Source organism: Heterocephalus glaber, unplaced genomic scaffold, assembly GCF_053883595.1.
Source record: "Heterocephalus glaber isolate CG9 unplaced genomic scaffold, H.glaber_assembly_v1.0 deba00001452, whole genome shotgun sequence".
NCBI lineage: Eukaryota > Metazoa > Chordata > Mammalia > Rodentia > Bathyergidae > Heterocephalus > Heterocephalus glaber.
The window spans coordinates 14,094,618-14,114,598 of NW_028258302.1; the positions used below are offsets into that span (position 1 = coordinate 14,094,618).

Consider the following 19,981-nt stretch of genomic DNA (forward strand, 5'->3'; position numbering starts at 1 on the left):
AGCCCACAGTAACTCAGGTATTGATCCAGAAAAGTCACTCCTTTGGGAGGGCTCCAAATGACATGTAAGAGGTGGCTAACCTTGCAAAATAATTAAAGAATATTCACTTGATCACCAACTTCTAATCATCTAACCAAGTAATTTTAGTTCTCTCCAATATCCTTAAATGGGTCTCATAAGTGTCCCTGAAATTAAACTCTTTGCTGTAATACTATTCCACTGGGGCCATTCAAAGTAAAAGATTTAACTAATTGTTTTTTCCCCAGTACTGGGGATTGAACCTAGGGTTTCATCCATGTCAGCTGAGTGCTCTACCACTAAGATACACTTCCAGTCCTTTTTGTTTCTGGTAATGGGAATTGAACTCAGGGCCTTGCCAGGCAGGTGCAGTGCCACTGAGCTACATCCTCAGCACCCCCAGTCCTGTTTTTTATTTTCCTTACTATTCAGGATTGAACACAGGCCCTTGCTCATACTAGTCAAGCACTCTAACACTGAACTACATCCCCAGCCCATAAATAAATTTTAATAAGGACATTCTAGAAAAATCACTGTATATAAAGATAGAAAAAATTTTATGAATTTTGGATGAATGAAAGAGATATATTTGGGATGACGAGATTCTTGTGGCTTCTCTAAAACAGCAGGTTGCCATTCTTTCTAAAGCAAAACTCACTCCTGAGGGCTGGAGATATAGTTCAAGGTAGAGTGTTTGCCTAGGACAGGCAAGGCCCTGAATTCAATCTCTAGTACAGCAAAAAACAAACAAACAATTCACCCCTGACATGACCTTATTTGAATATTTTAACTTTTGATCTAGTTCTTGAGAAAGATGCTAAAGGATTCCTGGCACAGATCACAAATTTCCTTCAGCTGTGCAGCTATATGTGGCAGTCCTTCCTTATTTTATTTATTTATTTATTTGTACTGGGGATCGAACTCAGGACCTTGCACTTTCGAGGCCGGCGCCTGAACCACTGAGCTAAATTCCTGGCCCCTTCCTTATTTTTAACACTCCATGTTATGCCTGTGAGATGACTGTAGCATTTCTCAAGCAGTGGTTTCCAAATGTTTGTATTTCAAAGATCAATACAATTAAAAAAATTAAGTTCTTCAGCACTCAAGAGGCTGAGTCAGGAGAATCACAACTTTGAGATCAGCCTGGGCTACACGGTAAGACTTTGTCTCAAAAAGACAAAAAAAATTTTTTTCTTCTTTTTTCTGGTACCGGGGATCCAACACAGGACCTTGCACTTGCCAGGCAGGCATGGCACCAATGAGCTATATCCCCACCCCACCTTTTTTTTTTTGTGGTACTGAGGATTGAACTCAGTCCTTTCACTTTTGAGGCAGGTGGCGGTGGAACCACTGAGCTAAATCCCTGGCCCCCCCATTTAAAAATAAATTTTATTTATTTAATTTTTTAAAATAAATTTTATTTTCAAAAAAAAATTCTTAACTTCAGGTTGTTACTTTTAAACATGTCCAGATAAGACTGATATTAAGTAAACAATTTATAATCATAATCCTTTTGTGAAAGAAATGGCAGTTTAGCACCAAAGAATTAGGATGGTCATAATTTACGAAAAAGGTATAATCCTTTAAATCAATCTGTAACTTTTTTTTTTGGTACTGGGGATCGAACTCGGGTCCTTGCGCTTGCACAGCAGGTGGCGAAACCACTGAGCTAAATCCCCGGCCTCAATCTGTGCAACTTTAGGGCCAGGGATTTAGCTCAGTGGTTCTGCTGCCTGCCTAGCAAGCTCAAGGACCCAAGTTCAATCTCCGGTACCAAAAAAAAAAAAAAATTAATGAAATCTGTGTAACTTTAATAAGAATTCTGAACTAATTTATTTTTCTCCTGCTGAGAACCTGCCAGAAGCTGATACTGATTTATTCACAAGGCCTTGGGTTATTAATTTGTCCAAGGCCAGGAGTAGCTTCTGCATTTTACTCCAGGGAATCATACACACACTGTTTTATTTTATTTTATTTTTGGTACCAGGGATTGAACTTGGGTCCTTGCCCTTGCGCAGCAGGCAGCGAAACCACTGAGCTAAATCCCTGGCCCATACACACACTGTTTTAAATGTTGCCTTAACTTGAAAAAGAGGACACCACTGGTCTAGAGAAGGAGTCTCAACACATGGTCCCTGGAAAGAAGCACTGGCATTATTTGGGGACCTACAGAACACAGATTCTCCACCCTACCAGGACTTACTGGGATCAGAAACTCTAGAGGCAAGTCCAGCAATATGTGTTTTAATAAACCTTCTAGGGGTGATCCTGATGATGAACAGTTTGAGAACAGCAGAATAGAGAACAGAGGTCTGGACCTGTGAGAGTTGAGTTTGCCTCACTTCCTTCAACTCTGAATGAGTCACAATATCTTCATATTCTAATTGCTCTTCTATATACCAGATAAAATCAGTTTCCTACAGGACAAGGAGGTTTTGAAAATAAGTAGCGTATGAAGGCTCCTCAAGTTCCTTGGAGGAAGTCAACATGACATTATGCACTCAAAGTGGGGATAACAATAACAACGTTCATCCTGTTGTTATCAAGCTATTCTAACCTGTCATACAATATATTTTAAGCTTATTTTTCAAGGTTCTGATCACTCTACCCAACTTGGTCATATAGTATTAGATATTTATTTTTGGTACTGGGGATCAAACTCGGGATCTTGTGCTTGCGAGGCAGGTAGTAGAACCACTGAGCTAGATCCCTGGCCCTCTAGTATTAGATATTTAATGAACATACTTTTTTCAAACATTCAATCAATAACAAGGATGTTAAGCAGCAGAAACCTAATATTTTTCCTGAAAACTATATTTTTATTAGCTCTGAAGCGCTCATTAAAGCCCTCCTGCCTTCCCTTCCTTGAAGACTCCTCGAAGTGTGCATTTATGTAAAGGAAAATGGACCTAAACAAGACTTTAGATAAATGTAAAAAATTTACTCAGCCCACAAGATGTACTGATTACCTCCTCTGCTTTATCACCACTTATTTTAATACAATAGTAGCATTTTTAATCCTCCCAAGATAAAACATGATTTAATCAGGACAATTTAAATAATACATTTTGCAGTTCCCAGGAAGATGCTATACCAGGCACTAAATCACAAGTTACATAGGCATCCATAAAAGGATCTTTTTCCCTACTAGACTTGCTTATGCTTAAAGAAGGAATTGGTAGTTCAAAGTAGATTTTAAAAACAAAATTTTTTAATTGGAAAGCTTGCCTTGCCCATAATAATACCTTGTGGCATTATTCTAATTTTTTCAGTAAGTGCCACAGATAATTCCATGCATGTTACACCTGTTATGGTCTCTATTTACCCAGTTTTTCAAATATATATGTAGTGTTTTTTTTGAGTACCGGGGATTGAACTCAGGACCTTGCGCTTGTGAGGCAGGTGTGGGGCCACTGAGCTAAATCCCCGATCCTATATAGCGTTTTTTGTTTTTGTTTTTTTTTTTAGATAGGTTCTTGGTATGCAGTTCAGGTTGGCCTTAAACTCACTATGTAGCCCAGGCTGACCTTTAACTTGAAGAGATCCTCTTGCGTGAGGATATTACAAGGGACAAGACATGGAACTTTTTCACAGATCAAATTAATATTATATAATTCCAGCACTTGGGAGGCTGAGGCAGGAGGATCACTGTGAGTTTGAGGCCAGTCTGGGCTACATAGTGAGTTCAAGGCCAGCCTGAACTACATAGTGAGACCCTGCCTCAAAAAACCAAAACCAAAAAACCAAAATCAAGGGCCAGGGTTCAATCGCTGGTAAAAAAAACACAAACAAAAAACCAAACCAAAACCAAAAAACTCCCAAATCAATATTGTAACAATCATCCAATAAAATAACTACCCAAAGGCAATAAAACTCCCATGAGATCCTGAAGACTTACCAATAATAGGGTTGCTATTTCTGTGAGCTGGCTTAGGGGGAGGAACAGGGGGCTGCTTGGCAGGGATGATATGAGTAAGGTTTGGGGCAGCAGTAGTGTTAGTGCTGGCAGGAGCAGCAGGCAGAGTCCTGGGTGCTGGGGAAGGGGTGACGAAGGAGTTAACAGTCTTTGTTAGGTTTGTGGCAGCAGGTGCTATGGTGGTAGAGGACACACAGCTGGAGGAGATGGACCTTGTTGCGCTGCCAGAAGTAACATCCTTTGTTTGTCCTTCACTTGCTTCATGAGAAGAGGACAAGGGTCTTTTTGGGGGTAACAGAGGCTGTTTGGGTACATTCTCAGGAAGAGGCTCTGCTTCAGAATTAGACTGGCTTCCAGTTGAGTCTGGGTAATAAAAGACTTGATCTGGAAAGGAAGAAAGTGTAGCATCAGAAATCAAAAAAGCTAGGGCTGGGGATTTAGCTCAGTGGTTCTGGCGCCTGCCTCACAAGCACAAGGTCCTGAGTTCAATTCCTGGTACCAAAAATAAAAAAAGTTAACACGTCTATGGATTTATGGTCAGCTTCATCAATTACTTAATTTATAGATGAGTTTGCAGGCTACAGTTATCTGTGGTTCCCATCTTCAACATACTAAACAAAAGTCAATCATTATGGCAGTGATTCTTCACAAAAGAGCCAGGCTACTGGAGGAGACACATCAAAATTTCTTGGTAAATGAAGATATACATGTAGCCTGACAAAGTCCTACAAGAATCTGATACATTTTTTTCTCCTTAAGAATCACAAATTTAAGTATTTTGTGAATGTTAAGAGGGGGAAAATTTCACTAAAAGTTGAAAGTAGTTAAGCAATTTCTAAAGAATGAAATTCCTCTTGGGTTTTATCATTCCTTGTTCTCTGGCAAACCCCTGACTTAAAGAAAATGATTGTAGGGCCAGGGATTTAGCTCAGTGGTTTCGCTGCCTGTTGCACAAGCACAAGGACCCAAATTCAATCCCCGGTACCAAAAAAAAAAAGAAAGAAAATGATTGTGCTGGGTGTGGTGATGTACACCTGTAATCCTAGCACTCAGAGTGCTGAGTCAGGAGGATCACTGGATTAGACAGTGACACCCAGATTAAAAAATAAAAACAAAACAAAAAAACACAGCTGGGTGTGGTGGTGCTGTAATCCCAGCACTTGGGAGGCTGAGGCAGGAGGACTGCAGTGAGTTTGAGGTCGGCATAGACTGCACAGAAAGACTCTACTTCACACACACACACACACAAAAAACAAAAACAAAAAACCCCGATAAAACCAAAACAAAGCAAAATCAAAATGAGGGAGGGGGGAGAGGGAGAGAATGAAAGGATGAATATGACTGGTCCATGGTTCTTTAACTCAAGAATCCAGTTTCTTACCTAGTTGCTTCTTTGAGTCCTCTTCTGGAATAGGATTCCTAAAACTTGCTATTCTTACTGGCTCTTCCTCTACTATGACTGGACTAGAAGATCTGGCATTCCCTAAGGGAGTAGTGTGGCCATTCTTTAATACAGCATGACTTAACTTTCCTGGATCCTCACCACCTGCATGGAGAAAGAGGAACCAGCTAAGTGAAGAACTGGCATAGTCAGACAGAAAGAGGAGCTGGTGATTTCTAACCACCCTTATCCTCCTGTTTCCCTCTTCCCATTTCAGCTTATTTTTAGACCTAGGTTACCTGGAACTTTCTAGTAATGATGGAAATAAACAATTCCTTTTTTCAATAAATATCTTACTGCCTATTGTATGCCAACTACCTGGTTATATGAATAAGAAAAATAAGACAAAATCACTATGGATAAGTAAATAAGTGTCAAGAGATCATATATACATATATACATATATATATATATATATATATATTTAAATTATTTTTTTAGACAGGGTCTCATTGAATAGTTCAGGCTAGCCTTGAACTCATGGTGATCCTCCTGCCTCAGCCTCCTGAGTGCTGGTATTATAGGAATGTGCTACCATGCCCTGCTCAAGAGCTAGATTGACTGAAGGACTATGGTAGGAATGAATGAACATTCTCCTAAGGTAGGAATGGGTTTAGGAAAGGATCACAGAAAGTGGTACATTGGTCTGGCAGGACAATAGATGCATATGAGTAATGGTTATGGATGAAAAGTGGTCAAGAGCTAGGCTATGAAGGATACCAAATACCATGTAAAGGAGCTTGGACTGAATCCTGTACAAAACAAGAGGACATGGAATTAGAAGTAGAAGAAGACATGATTCATTCCATCTTATAGAAGGTTAGCTCTGGCCGGGGATTTAGCTCAGTGCACCACACCTGCCTTGAAAGTGCAAGGTCCTGAGTTCGATCCCCTGTACCAAAAAAAAAAAAAAAAAAAAAAGAAAGAAGGTTAGCTCTGAAAGTTGAGAGGAGAATGAATTATAGAGAGGAAGTGATGGGAACAGGACAAACAATAATGACCTATTGTTCAAATATACATGAGAAGCCAGGTGTGGTGGTGCATGCGTGTAATCTCAGCATTTGGGAGGCTGAGGCAGGAGGATTGCAGCCTAGGCTATATAGTGAGATCAAGGCCAGCCTGAACTACACAGTGAGACCCTTTCTCAAAACAAAACAAAAACATGAGAAATAGCAGAGGGAGACTGAAGGCAGAAATGGAGAGCATGGGGTGGAACTCATAACTAGATCAGAGGTAAATATGATATACGCGATGATTTTTCCTTGAAATTAAGCTACAGGGATGATCATTAGACTGGAGGCTGTGGGAAGACCTGTAATGAATACCTGTTGCTATGAAAATGGTCAGATTCTTTCAAGGATCAAAATTGGACAAACATTCCCAGTTCCTGCAGAGGTTTCCTAGCCTCTTGAGGAAAAGAAAGTTGAAAACACTAAGATTAGAGATTAAAAACTCTGTCCTATCTCCTAGTGCCATGGGAATAGGCACAAGTTGTTTTCTGGTCCTTTGCTTTCCATAGTGACTACTTATGGTACCCTCATGTTAGCATCTCTCAGTGTTCTAGGGAGCTAGTCCATTGAGTTCTCATAGGCCAACCCCTTTTACCCTGACCTATCGCCTCCTACCAGGAGGCAAGACAGTCCATTCTTCAGGTGGTCCCAATCAGAGGTAGTTAGGGTTAAAAGTAGTGAAGAGTCTAAGGCAAATAAGTAACAAGTGAAAAATATACATCTAAAGCTAAAGTAACGTAGTGACTATTTTTTATTATTAAAAAAAAGAATGAGGGCCAGGGATTTAGCTCAGTGGTTCTGGCGCCTGCCTTGCAAGCTCGAGGTCCTGAGTTCGATCCCTGGTACCAAAAAAAAAAATAAATAAAAAATAAAAAAAAGAATGAGAAGTTGGAGTGTAATTCAATTATTAGTGTGTGCGCTGAGCAAGTAGTGCGGCACTGGGACCATTCTCCAGCACCATCAAATAAATAAATAATTTCTTTTTTTTCCCTTTTTGGTACCGGAGATCGAACTCAGGTCCTTGCGCTTGCAGGGCAGGCGGCAGAACCACTGAGCTAAATCCCCGGCCCTAAACAATTTTTATAAGGAGGAAGATGACAACTATGCAAAAGTGGTAAATTACTGCACATGTGAAATGAAATGCAATCAGTCTGATACTATAATGTTACATTTATACTAAACTGCTTCATGAAAGTCACACATTGGGAAAAACAAGGCACACATTACAGAAGGTCCTGACATTATTAAGCCAGTGATGAATATTAAAATATCAAAACATAATCTTTGTGACAAACAGAAGATTAGGGCAGCAATATGGGCATGGTGACAAATTTGATTTTATAAAAAGAAGTATTACTTAATGCAGCTGTCACAAAGCTGAGGAAGTACTACAGAGAAACTAGGGTGTTCGCCCCAAGGATCCTTCACAATCACTTAATTGCAGAGTTGAAGACATAGCCAGACAATTGGAAGAAAGAGAACTTTTCAAAAAGCTCTCCTCTACCCCAACTACAGCAATAACAAAGCAAAGAAAGAAAATTCAAATACTCAGACCCAATCAAAGACTAAGCCCATAGAGACAGGCATACGGTAATCATTTGAAACTCACCCTGCTCAGGGTCTTCTAACAAAACTCCTCTTTTAACCAGCTCTTCTCTTGGTTTTCGCATAGATATTTTCCGCTCTAAAGCTAACATTAAATAAGAAAACAGCACTCAGAAATGTAGCAGTTGCAAGGTCAACATTACTCAGCATTATATATCCACAGGTAAAAGAATAAAGTAGTTCAAATTTGTTCTATTCTTAGGAAAAACAGGGAAACTAACTTCAACTTTGAAAACTTAATTTCTGGGGCTGGGAGCATAATTCAGTGGCGGAGCAGTTGATTAACATGTGTGAGGCCCTGGGTTCCATCTCCAGCACTATGAACAAAAAAAGAAAAAAGAAAAAAAGACTTCCTCAATTTCTTTCATATCCTGGGTTACTGGGAAAGTACTGTTTTTTTAAAAAAAGCAATTTTAGGTCCAGGATTTAGCTCTGTGGTGCCACTGCCTGTCTCGCAAACACAAAGTCCTGAGTTTGATCTGTGGTAACAAAAAAAAAAAAAAGTAATTTTAGATAATTGCTGCTTAACTGGAACTTCAATAGTAAGGAACTTATGGATAAACTGTGTTGATAGAAAATGGACGAGGTAGAAAAGTAGAAGCATCTTAAATCTATAGCAGTACAGAAACTCCATTTACCACTGAAGAGATTTTGTTTTGTTTTTTTCAGTACTGAGGATTTAATCTAGGGGCTTACACATGCTATGCAAGTGCTCTACCACTGAGGCTACATCTTTGGAGATTTTATTCTATTTTACTTTAGTGTAGTTTTTACTTTACACTTTACATTACATTTTATTTAGAGACAGGGTGTTACTAAGTTGCCCAGGCAGGGTTTGAACTTTCAAATTCTCCTGCCTCTGCTTCCAGATTGGCTGGGATTCTAGGTAGGTGCCACCCTGCCTGGTTACTAAATAGATTTTAATCCCATCAAAATATAAATTTGGGAATGAAGCTACAAAATACAAGATTCAGTGAATAGCCATTTGGCTGTTGAAAGATGGCTGGGTGTGGTGGTGGATGCCTGTATACTAGTACTTGAGAGGCTGAGGCAGGAGGATCTCTATGAGTTCAAGGCCAGCCTGGGCTACACAGTGAGTTCAAGGCCAGCCTGGACTACACAGCAAGACCCTGTCTCAAAAAACAATATAAGTTTAAAAGACTGAACTCCCTTTTTAAAAAGGAAGCATTTGGGCTGGGGATTTAGCTCAGTTTTGCCACCGCCTGTCTTACAAGTGCAAGGTCCTGAGTTCAAGACCTGGTACCAAAAAGAATTAAAAAACAAAAAGGAAGGATTGGCCTGGGGATTTATTAGCTCAGTGGTTCCGCTGCCTGCTTCACAAGCCCAAGGTCCTGAGTTCAATCCTCGGTACCAGAAAAAAAAAGGAAGGATTGCCAAAAGTTCGAGGACAGCCTGAAATACATAGGAAGACCCTAAAAACCAAAAAAACAAACAAAGAAACTCTTTAACCTGGAACATGTATATAAGTCTTAATGTCTCACCTTCTGATGTCTCTTTAAATTTGTCACTACTTTTTTTTTTCCTCCATTTCCAGGGTTTGAAGATCTTGCCAAAGCCTGAGAACTTGCTTTTTCTCTTGGTGGGAGGCGTTGTGTCACCTGCTTCCACACTGTCCATGATCATGCCTGGGTCTGAAGTGTGCTGGTCTGCTTCTTCTATTATTTGTAGAAGAGAGAGGGACGAGAACAGCTAATTTATGACTTCAGTATAATTTCTAAAATCTCCCTTCCCCTCTCTTCCTGCAGTAGTTGGAAAGGATCAGAGCAATGATGAACATTCATGCAGACAGTCAGACTCCTAATATTATGTAGACATCAAATATCAAAATCCATAATGGATAAATTACTAAAGGAACCAAACCCAGCTGACATCATTTTAGGGCAAAATTTCAGTGAAATGATGAGAACTAGTTCAAAATCTTTCAAAGGCATACACACACAAAATGTGGATGTCTTCTCAATACCATCACTAAGCGGGGAATTCCATGATTAGTGAGTTATAATAATGAAGATACTCTATTAAACATTACCCCCTCCCTGCCTTTTTTAGGATTATACTTGTTCAGGAAGGAGTAAACACCTTACCTATATCCATTTATCAGATTTTTCTCCCTTCACAAAAAGGTCTCTAGGTAGTTTTGGAGCATTGAAAGGTGCTAGGGCTGGGGGTGGGCATTAGATAGAGGTGATTTGAAATAGAGGGAGATTTTTCAGAGAGAAGTAGGATTCTAGTCTATCATGGCATTGCTTTAGTGACAACCGATATTACGAGGGTTTTATTTATTTTTATTTATTTTTATACTGGGGATTGAATGCAGGGAGGGCTAAGCTACATTCGCAGCCCTTTTTATTATTTTCTTTTGCAACAAGGTCTCACTAAATTTCCCAGGCTGGCCTCAAATTTATAATCCTCCTGCCTCAGCCTGCCTAGGAGCTGGGATTATGGGAGTACAACACTGTGCCTGGTTTGATATTACGGATTTGACATGAAACATAATCAACATGATACATGTGCAGGACTGAAATGAAAGGCCACAAGGCCCTCATAACGGTAACACATGCAAGGTATAGTTAGTTAGCATTAGTGGCAGAGAAAGGGGCAGCCAAAGTGGGGGCAAGCAGAAAAAAGAGCAGGAGGCAACAACAACAACAACAACAACAACGAAGGAAGGCAACACAATACTGCTTTGCACTCCACCTACTGTCCCAGGATTCTCTGGAGAAGTCTAGAGGAGAAGAAAAAAAGAATTATGTGGAACAACTGTCCTGGAATTAAAGTGGAACCTCTATTTTATAGAAATTCATCAAGGAACACATATTGTATTTTACATCTGAAACAAGTAACATCTTTAGGGGAGTAGAGGGTATAACAAATGCACTAAAAAATTATACCCTTTTAATACTATCGCTATTTTTTCATAAGAGAAAATACACAATCAATAAAAAATGCTTTAGAAGTAGTTGCCAAATTCAATCTTATTTCAATTGCTAAATCAAAGTCTAGGGACATGAGTAGGTAGTCGGATTTACATAATTTTATTTTCAGACTAATGACATTAATGACTGCTGATGTATTAGTTTGCTGTGTGCAGAAGACAGGCAAAATGAGGTCCTTGGTTAAAGGGTAACAAATGGAGATAACACAGGACAGTGGTTATTTCTTCTTTCATGATTTATTCAAGGTCATCCTAGATCTCAACGACTTTAATTTCTTACATGAAATCTAATTGTAACCCTTGGGTGTATTTTAAAAAGCTTAACTGCCAAACACATTCTAACTTCTGAGCTGATCTTCCCTCAGTGGCATCCTAGACTGGACCCTGTGAGTGGCAGTAGAGTGAACATATGGTATTGCTTTTAAGAGTTGGTATTTTAATTAAGACAACATCTGGTCAATTATAAAAACATCACTGAGGGGCTGGGGATTTAGCTCAGTGGTGCCGCTGCCTGCTTCACAAGCCCAAGGTCCCTGAGTTCAATCCCCAGTACCAAAAATCACTGAGAATGGAACACATTTCAGAGCATTCATAATATTTAATATATGTTAATGACAAGGTTTTCAAAAACCTACGTATTCTCAAAAATTAGAGCTAAGTAATATGTTGTTCATTCTCAAATAGCCTTACTTGGAGAGGTTATGAGGGAATAAACTGTAAATCTGCTAACCCATTCACTAAGTGCTCAAAACACACACGTACACACACACACACACAGGTAAATGTCTATTTGGTTAAAAATAGTAGGGGAAATTATATTCAAGGTTTTTTTTCTTCTTTTTTTGGTACCAGGGAATGAACTCAGGACCTTGCACATGCCAGGCAGGCACAACACCTCTGAGCTAAATCCCCAGCCCATCAAGTTTTTTAAAAAATTACAGTGTAACAACATGAAAGAAGGGGTTATACTTGTACAATCTAATACGGTTTTTTTTACAATCTAATATTTTTACAAATAAAAAATGTCTAAAATGTTTTACAACTATACTTTGTAACATATTCACAGAGAAGTTCCCGCCTGAGAAGTCCTTATATGAAATATAGGCCATTGGGCTGGGGATTTAGCTCAGTGGTGCCACTGCCTCCCTTGCAAGCACAAGGTCCTGAGTTCGACTCCCGGTACCAAAAAAAAGGCCATCTAGTCTGCTAGGATTCAGTTCTATCTATCTATCTATCTATCTATCTATCTATCTATCTATCTATCTATCTATCTATCGGTACTGAGGATTGAACTTAGGACCTTGCACTTTTGAGGCAGACAGCAGCACCCTGAGCTAAATTCCTGGCCCTTGCTTTATTTTTCTGAGACAGAGTCTCACTATGTACTTCAGGCTGAACTTGCACTCACTATGCATCTTAGGCTAGCCTCAAACTTGCTACAATCCTCCTCCCTCAGCCTCCTGAGTACTGGGATTACAGGTGTGTGCCACCGTGCCTGGCTCAATTTTATTTTGAGACAGGGTCTCCTCAGTTGCCCAGTCTGGTCTTGAACTGTGATCCTCCTGTTCAGCCTCCTGAGTATCTGGATTTACAAGCATATACCATTACTCTATCTTGTATTTAGAGTCTTTCTTCACTAATTGCTATGCACAATATTTTAGATCTTGCTTCAACTTGAGACAGATTTGTCATGCTGTTGTGAAGGCGTGTGGGAGATGAAGACAGAACTCCAAAGTCACATCCCAGGCCCTTCCAGTGGAGAGCTTACTAGGAGTCCTGTGGAAACTCAACTTTTAGTTATTCAAGATCAACACTTATAACTGTTTAAAGTGTTTATAAAGTTCTACTCACTCTTTGCTTAAGTACCTGCTAAAAGAAAGAAATCCTAAATCAAGGAGGGTTCTTATGAATGAGGTCAAAGAAAAAAGTTTGCAAAAGAGGATATAGGCTGAGCATATTGGTGCATCCCTGCAATTGCAGCACTCTGGAAGGGTGAGGGAGGAAGACCTCAAATTCAAGCCCAGTCTAGGTAACTTAGTCACTTAGTGAGAACCTGTGTCAAGATAAGAAGAGCTGGGATACAGCTCAGGCTTTGAGTTCAAACAAATAAAAACCAGCCAAACAAATAAAAAAGAGGATGTAAGTCTGAAGATGTAGCTCAGTTGTGGAGTGTCTGCCTAGCATGCAGCAGCCCTGGGTTCAATACCCAGCACTGAATAACAAGAACAAGAACAACAACAGAAGATACAGATTATAATCATTCTTAGTGAAAAAGGTAAATAAATTATCTTCCCTTTCTCCCCTAAGTCCATTATGATGACACCAGAATGAAATCACAAGAACTTGATTCTATCAAATGTTCTACATATGAACAGTGAAATCTTCAAGTAATTAAATAACAATGTGGAGCCAACCAATCAAGCCTTGTGCACATAATTAGTTCAAGAGTATTTTCAAGAAGGGAAGGTGGTGGAAATCAATATGAAGATACCTCAAACAACTAGGATTGGAAGTCCCATTTGACCCAGCTATTCCTCTACTGGGTATCTTCCCCCCAAAATTAAAAGAATCATACCACAGTGATATATGGGCACCCATGTTTATAGCAACACAGCTTGTAATACTTAAAACTTGGAAACAGCCCAACTGCCCATCAACTGGAAACTGGATAAAGAAGATGTGGCTTTGGGCCGGGGATTTAGCTCAGTGGTTCCACCGCCTGCCTCCCAAGCAAAAGGTCCTGAATTTGATCCCCAGTACCAAAAAAAAAAAAAGATGTGGCTTTTTAATAAAATGGTGTACTACTCAGCTATAAAGAACGAGAAACTAGAGACACTTATAGCTAAAGTGGACACACATTGAGGCCATATTCTTTTTTTCTTTTCTGGTACTGGGGATCAAACTCAGGTCCTTGAGCTTGCGAGGCAGGTGGTGGAACCACTGAGCTAAATCCCCAGCCCTAGGCCATAATAAGTGAAATAAATAGGACACACATATGTAAATACCGAATAGTTTCTCTGGTGTGAAAAACTAAAAGTGTAAATAAGGATCAAAATGTATAATTGATATTGTGAAATAGGAAGAAAAGTTCTAAAGGAATAGGGGAAATGGGAGGAGTAGGGGAAAGGAAAGAAGGGAAAAGAAAAAAATAGAAAAGGAAAAAAATAGAAACAAATTATTTGTAAATAGGGAAGGGCGGAGGGGATGAAGGGAGGGCTGGGGAATGGGGAAAAAATAAGAACCAAGATACATCATGTAAAGGTACAAGATTCCAATGATGAATGTAACTATACTGTATACCTAAAATGTACCAATAATTAAACTTAATTAAAAAAAGGGAAGGTGACAGATTGAAAACACAGACTAATGGTAAAACTCATTAGAAATATCCACTTAGCAGTATACCAAAATCCAACTTTGAAAAGGCTATGAAACAGGAATTGGTCTCTCATTATCAAATTTCATTTGGGCATATATTTTCTTATTATCTAACTAATGTCCCCTACCCCCCCACACACATATACTGGGGTTGAGCATAAGATCATTCCACTGAGCTATCTATCTAGCCATCCATCCATCCATCCATTTGTAGTACTGATATGGAAAAGTTTTAGATAACTTAATAGACTGAATATTAAGGTAGTTGTAGAAGCAAAATAAGTAATGTGTTCTTTTAAGATTTGCTTTTCCCGTAACTCCTTGTTTAAGGTGAGGATTATCAGACTAACCCTTGTTTAAGGTGAGGATTATCAGACTAACCCGTAACTTCATTAACCTAACAAAGTTACCAAGCCAGGGTGAATTTACAATGTATATGGCCTATCTTGTGTCTGTGACTTGTAAATAGGAACTGGAATTGTATTTACATATCAAAGACCACTAGGGATGAGATAATGGCTAAAAAGTATATAAAAAGGGAAATGCTGAACAAAGAGGGGTGGATACTGACCAGACTGGTTTCTAGCATTGCCGCCCACTCGCAAGAAGAAATTTTATTATTTTATCCGAATTCTGTGTCTCTGTATATTTCTTTCCGAGATTTCTACAACAGTACTGTACTGGGGATCGAACCCAGGCTCTTGCACTAAGCTACATCCCCAGCCTTTTAAAATTCTGACACAGGGTCTCACTAAGCCACTAACTTGTGATTGTCCTGCTTCATCCTCCCAGAGTACTGGGCACAGGAGTGTTCTAACATGACTTCCTCCTTCCCTCTCTTTCTTTCTTTGAGGTGGGGTCTCACTATGCAGCCCAAAATGGCCTTGACTTAGCAGCAAATCTCCTGGTTTAGCTTTCTGAGTGCTGGGATTACAGGTGTGCACCACCAGGCTCGGTTCAAAATTTTCCAGGATCAAAACCAGAGCCTCACACAGACTAAGAACATTCTCTACCACTGAGATACACCTCTAGCCAGGTTTGTTTTTTATATTGTGTATTATACAGGATTCTAGAGTTGCTTCAACCACCAGATTCTTCCTGGTTAACACTGTTTTTCTTGCCAGGCACAGTGACGCACACCTGTAATCCCAGCACTTGGGAAGCTGAGGCAGGAGGGTCGACACAAGTTCTAGGCCAGCCTGGGCTACACAGTGAGTTCCAGGCCAGGCTGTACTACATAGTGAGACCCTGTTTCCAAAACAAAACAAACACTGTTTTTCTTTCTTTTTTTTTTTTGGTCCTGGAGATCGAATTTGGGCTTTGTTTATGCCAGGAAGTATTGGCATGTAGCCAATAAGTGAGCTACATTCTCAGCCCTTCTGGTCAACATTTGATTAATGTTTTTAAGTTCAAGTTTAGTTGTCCCGAATGAATTAAGGGGTGATTCTTAAATGTGTAATATTATTTTTTTTAAAACACAACATTTTTTATCTTCACACAAAGTATTTATTAGCTACTTGATATATATATCGATATATATTTATATAAGTTAATGGAGCTAAGGAAAAGACAAAGTTCAACAATATGGCCTCAGTCAGATTATGTTCATTTTAGAATCAGATTTACAACCAATTCTGCAGGCGGCAGAACCACTGAGCTAAATCTCCAGCCCCTACAACCAATTCTTAATCATATATGTTAGAGAACAGGTCTTTTGTTTTGGTTTGTTTTTTGAGACAGGGTCTCACTATGTAGTTCAGGTTGGCCTCCTTGAACTCACTATGGAGCTCAGGCTGGCCTCAAACTCACCATAATCCTCCTGCCCCAGCCTCCTGAGTGCTGGTTGCAATGACAGGTGTGTGTCACCATGCCCTCCCTCCTTTTTTTGAGACAGGGTCTCACTATGTATTCCAGGCTGGCCTTGAACTCACAGCAATCCTCTTGACTCAGCCTCCCAAGTGCTGATATTACAGGTATGCACCATTATATCTGGTGGGATGACCTGGTATAGTAACGGCAACTGAAGTCCACAGGACACTTAGTTCTCAACACATCCTTCTCTGGTTTCTCTCCTTCATTAGACTTGGTGATTTTTTTTTTTTTTTTTTTTTGGTGCCAGGGATCGAACTGGGGACCTTGCACTTGTGAGGCAGGCGCTGGAACCACTGAGCTAAATCCCCAGCCCAAGACTTGGTGATAAGTGACAAAACCATTATACCTATGTGAATTTTACACCAACCTTTTGCATGTTAGTTTTTTAAAAGTTATTATTTTTATTAACATATATTAATTATGCATTTTAATGGGGCTCATGTAATGTTTCTACATATGCACACAGTGTGTACCAATCAAATCCAACCTCCCTTTATCTATCTTCCTGACATGAATCAGAACATAATTTTTATTTTGGGTAGGGTTTCTGGGAATCAAAACTCGGGCCTTCACACACAAAAAGCAGGTGCCCTACCACTGAGCTAAATTCCTAGCCCTTCTTATTAGATTTCTAAAAAATTTTAAATTTAAAGTGTATAAAGTTCTCCCACTTCTGGCCATAACATTTTTTTTTTTTTTTTTGTACTGGGGATCGAACTCGGGTCCTTGTGCTTGCACAGCCGGTGGCAAAACCACTGAGCTAAATCCCTGGCCCCATAACATTTTTTATATAATGTTATTTATCCAAAGTTTAAAAATGTGTAGTTTAAAAAGATTCATACTTCAGTATCAAGTGGGAAGTACCAAATATTTTCATAATCTAAGGATTTTACTTGTTTATTTCATACCCACCGAGCTAGAAACAGATCTCACTGTAAAGAACACTTTCACAGCATAAGAAATTTGTAAATGGGGCCGGGGATTTATCTCAGTGGTTCCACTGCCTGCCTTGAAAGCACAAGGACCTGAGTTCAATCCCCAGTACCAAAAAAAAAAAACCCCAAAAAACAAAAAAAACCACAACAAGGAATTAGGAAAAGCACTCAAGAGAAGATAGTCAGGGAGAAGTCTCTCTGCACTTGCCATTACAGTTAAATCTGAGATTCTGCTTCTGAAAAAATATAGCTTTCTTTTTTTTTTTTTGGTAAAAATGTAGCTTTCTGACCACAAGTGCATTATTAAGTGATTCTGGCTGGCTAGGGGCATAGATCAATGGCACAGCACTGGCTAGGTAACATGTGAGGGAGAGAAGTGAAGGAGAAGAGGGGAGGGGAGGGGAGGGGAAAGGAGGAAAGAAGGATGCCATTATACCGTTGGCAAACTGATGTACTTTTTTTTTTTTTTTGAGACAGGGTCTCGCTATGTAGTTCAGGCTGGCCTCGAACTCATACTGATGCTTTAGCCTCCTGAGTGCTGGGATTACAGGTGTGTGCTGCCATGCCCCCCTTCCCCCCCCCTTTTTTTTGGTACTGGGGATTGAACTTGGACCCTTCTGTTCGCAAGGCAGGCGGCGGAACCACTGAGCTAAATCCCCGGTCCCCTTCTTTTTCTTTTTGAGATAGGCTCTGGCTGGGTAGTTCAGGCTGGCCTTGAACTCCCTAGGCAGCCCAGGCTGCCCTCAAATACATGGTGATCCTCATGCTTCAGCCCCCCAAGTGGTGGGATTACAAGCTTGTGCCACTATGCCTGGCTTCCACTCTTTTTTTTTGAGACAGAGTCTCACTGGTACAGGCTGGTCTTGAACTCACTATTAGCCCAAGCTGGCCTTGAACTCATGGTGATTCTCCTGCCTCAGCCTCCTGAATGCTGGGATTATAGGCATGTGCCACCAAGCCTGCTAAAATAAGCCACTCTCTTTTTGTTTCTGGTACCAGGGATTGAACTCAGGACCTTGAGCCTGCCAGGCAGCCACAGTGCCACTGAGCTACACATATCCAGCCCTTGGACATTTTTTTGATTAAAATTCCAGACTGAGAGTTCCGTATAAGCTATTCTTTCACAGAAAAACAAGGTTATTTTTTCTTTTCCTTTTTTTTTTTTTTTTTGAGACAGGGTCTCGCCATGTGGTTCAGGCTGGCCATGAACTCCCTGTGTAGCCCAGCCTGGCCTCCTACTCGTGGCAATCCTGCCTTAGCCTCCTGAGTGCTGGGATTACAGGTGTGCACCACCACACCCGACTTTCTTTTCTTTCTTATTTGTTTTCTTGAGACAGGGGCTCATTATATAGTTAGGTTGCCAATCTGTTTTTTTTTTTTTTTTTGGTGCTGGGGATCGAACTCAGGACCATGCACTTTTGAGGCAGGCGTCGGAACCACTGGGCTAAATCCTGGGTCCCTCATTATTCAGGCTGGCTTTAAACTACGTGGCCCAGCCTGGCCTCAAACTTGAAGTGATCCTCCTGGTCAGCCTCCCAAGTGCTGGGATTACAGACATGTGCTACCATGTCTGGCTGAAAAACAAAGTTTTAACTTTCCAAAGTTTACCTGGAAGTAGAAAGCAGGAATATATGACTGTGGCAATAAGGTATCTAGAACGCCTACTGATCAGAGGGAAGTCAATAATTTTTGGTTGGGTATTTCAAGTTTAGTAGCAACAAAAAATCTTTTAAGGATTCCATGACAGAATCCTACACTGTCACCTCCCCCTGAATCCAAAATTCAGGAAAAGTATGGGAAAAGTATGCCTGTTCCTCCTTTCTCAGATTTATTGTTTTATATATAGGAGAAATGTCTGATGACCATATACCGTTTCTTTCTCATTCTCATGAAGTACTTTATTTTTAATGAACCCATATATCACCACCACCATTATCATCATCATCAAGAATATCACATCAAGACAGGGTCTCACCAGTCTGTTTAGGCTGGTCTTAAACTTCTAGGCTCAAGCAATCCTCCTAAGTTAGCCACCTGAGTAGTTGGGACTACAGGCACATGCTACCATGCCTGGCTTATTTGTTCTTGTACTTTTGTTAAGTAGCTACATTAAATTGCACATACCCAGCAACTGCCTTAGGATTTTGCCTCCATATGATATAGTCTCCCCTTCCTCTAAGTTATTCCTATTATTATTGAGGGTGAGAAACTGTAACCACAAATTTCAGAGCAAAATGAAACAAATGGTGATGGAAAATGAAAGAAAGAGAAAACACAGTCTTTTAGAGCAATATATTCCTATGCAAATGGCAAGTGGGAGAAAAAAATCATTGAATGAAAAGAAAATAAAGAAAAAAACTAGGAAGCAGAGTGGGAATGTTAAGGCAGAGGAGAGAGAAAATCTTTTTTTTTTTCTGTACCTTTTCTTTTTTTTTTTGTACCAGGTTTTAAATTTGTGCTTGCGAGGCAGCCACAGTGCCACTGAGCTAAATCCCTGGCCTGACAGATATGAAATGAAGATTACTGAATTTAACTTTTTTTTTCTCAAGTACTGGGAATTGAATTCAGGACCTTGAGCTTGACAGGCAGGTGTGGTGCCACTGAGCTACATCCCCAGCCATGTATATTTATGAAACATTCTTATATTTATGAAACATTTCTTTTAAAATGGTTTTGAATTGCTAAAGAGCCAGCCCTAGTAATCAAAATAAAGTGAGTTATGTACTGATTGTAGCCCTAAAAATCTACTGCTGAATAACTCACTTCATGATCCATGTGCCTTAGTTTCAGGACACACGAAAAATACTTCTGTAGATGTTTCACCTGGGAAGTTCTCTGGTGAAAACGTTA

The 19,981-nt window shown here is 39.9% G+C and overlaps 1 protein-coding gene across 8 annotated transcripts in view; it reads right to left on the reverse strand.

The window, feature by feature from the left end:
- Phactr4 (phosphatase and actin regulator 4) overlaps positions 1-19,981 on the reverse strand; it is a 102,890-nt gene that overhangs the window by 24,430 nt on the left and 58,479 nt on the right. For 3 of the 8 annotated variants that reach the window (XM_004850759.3, XM_087215435.1, XM_004850757.4), the window contains 4 exons: positions 9,493-9,666; positions 7,995-8,075; positions 5,316-5,480; positions 3,917-4,318 (listed from right to left, as the gene is read on the reverse strand). In XM_004850759.3, coding sequence (XP_004850816.1) covers positions 3,917-4,318; positions 5,316-5,480; positions 7,995-8,075; positions 9,493-9,666 — 822 coding nt within the window. Of the gene's footprint in view, positions 1-3,916; positions 4,319-5,315; positions 5,481-7,994; positions 8,076-9,492; positions 9,667-10,708; positions 10,737-19,981 lie in introns of those variants that run through there. The other 5 variants (XM_013074324.3, XM_004850755.4, XM_087215437.1 and 2 more) reach the window with 3 other exon arrangements.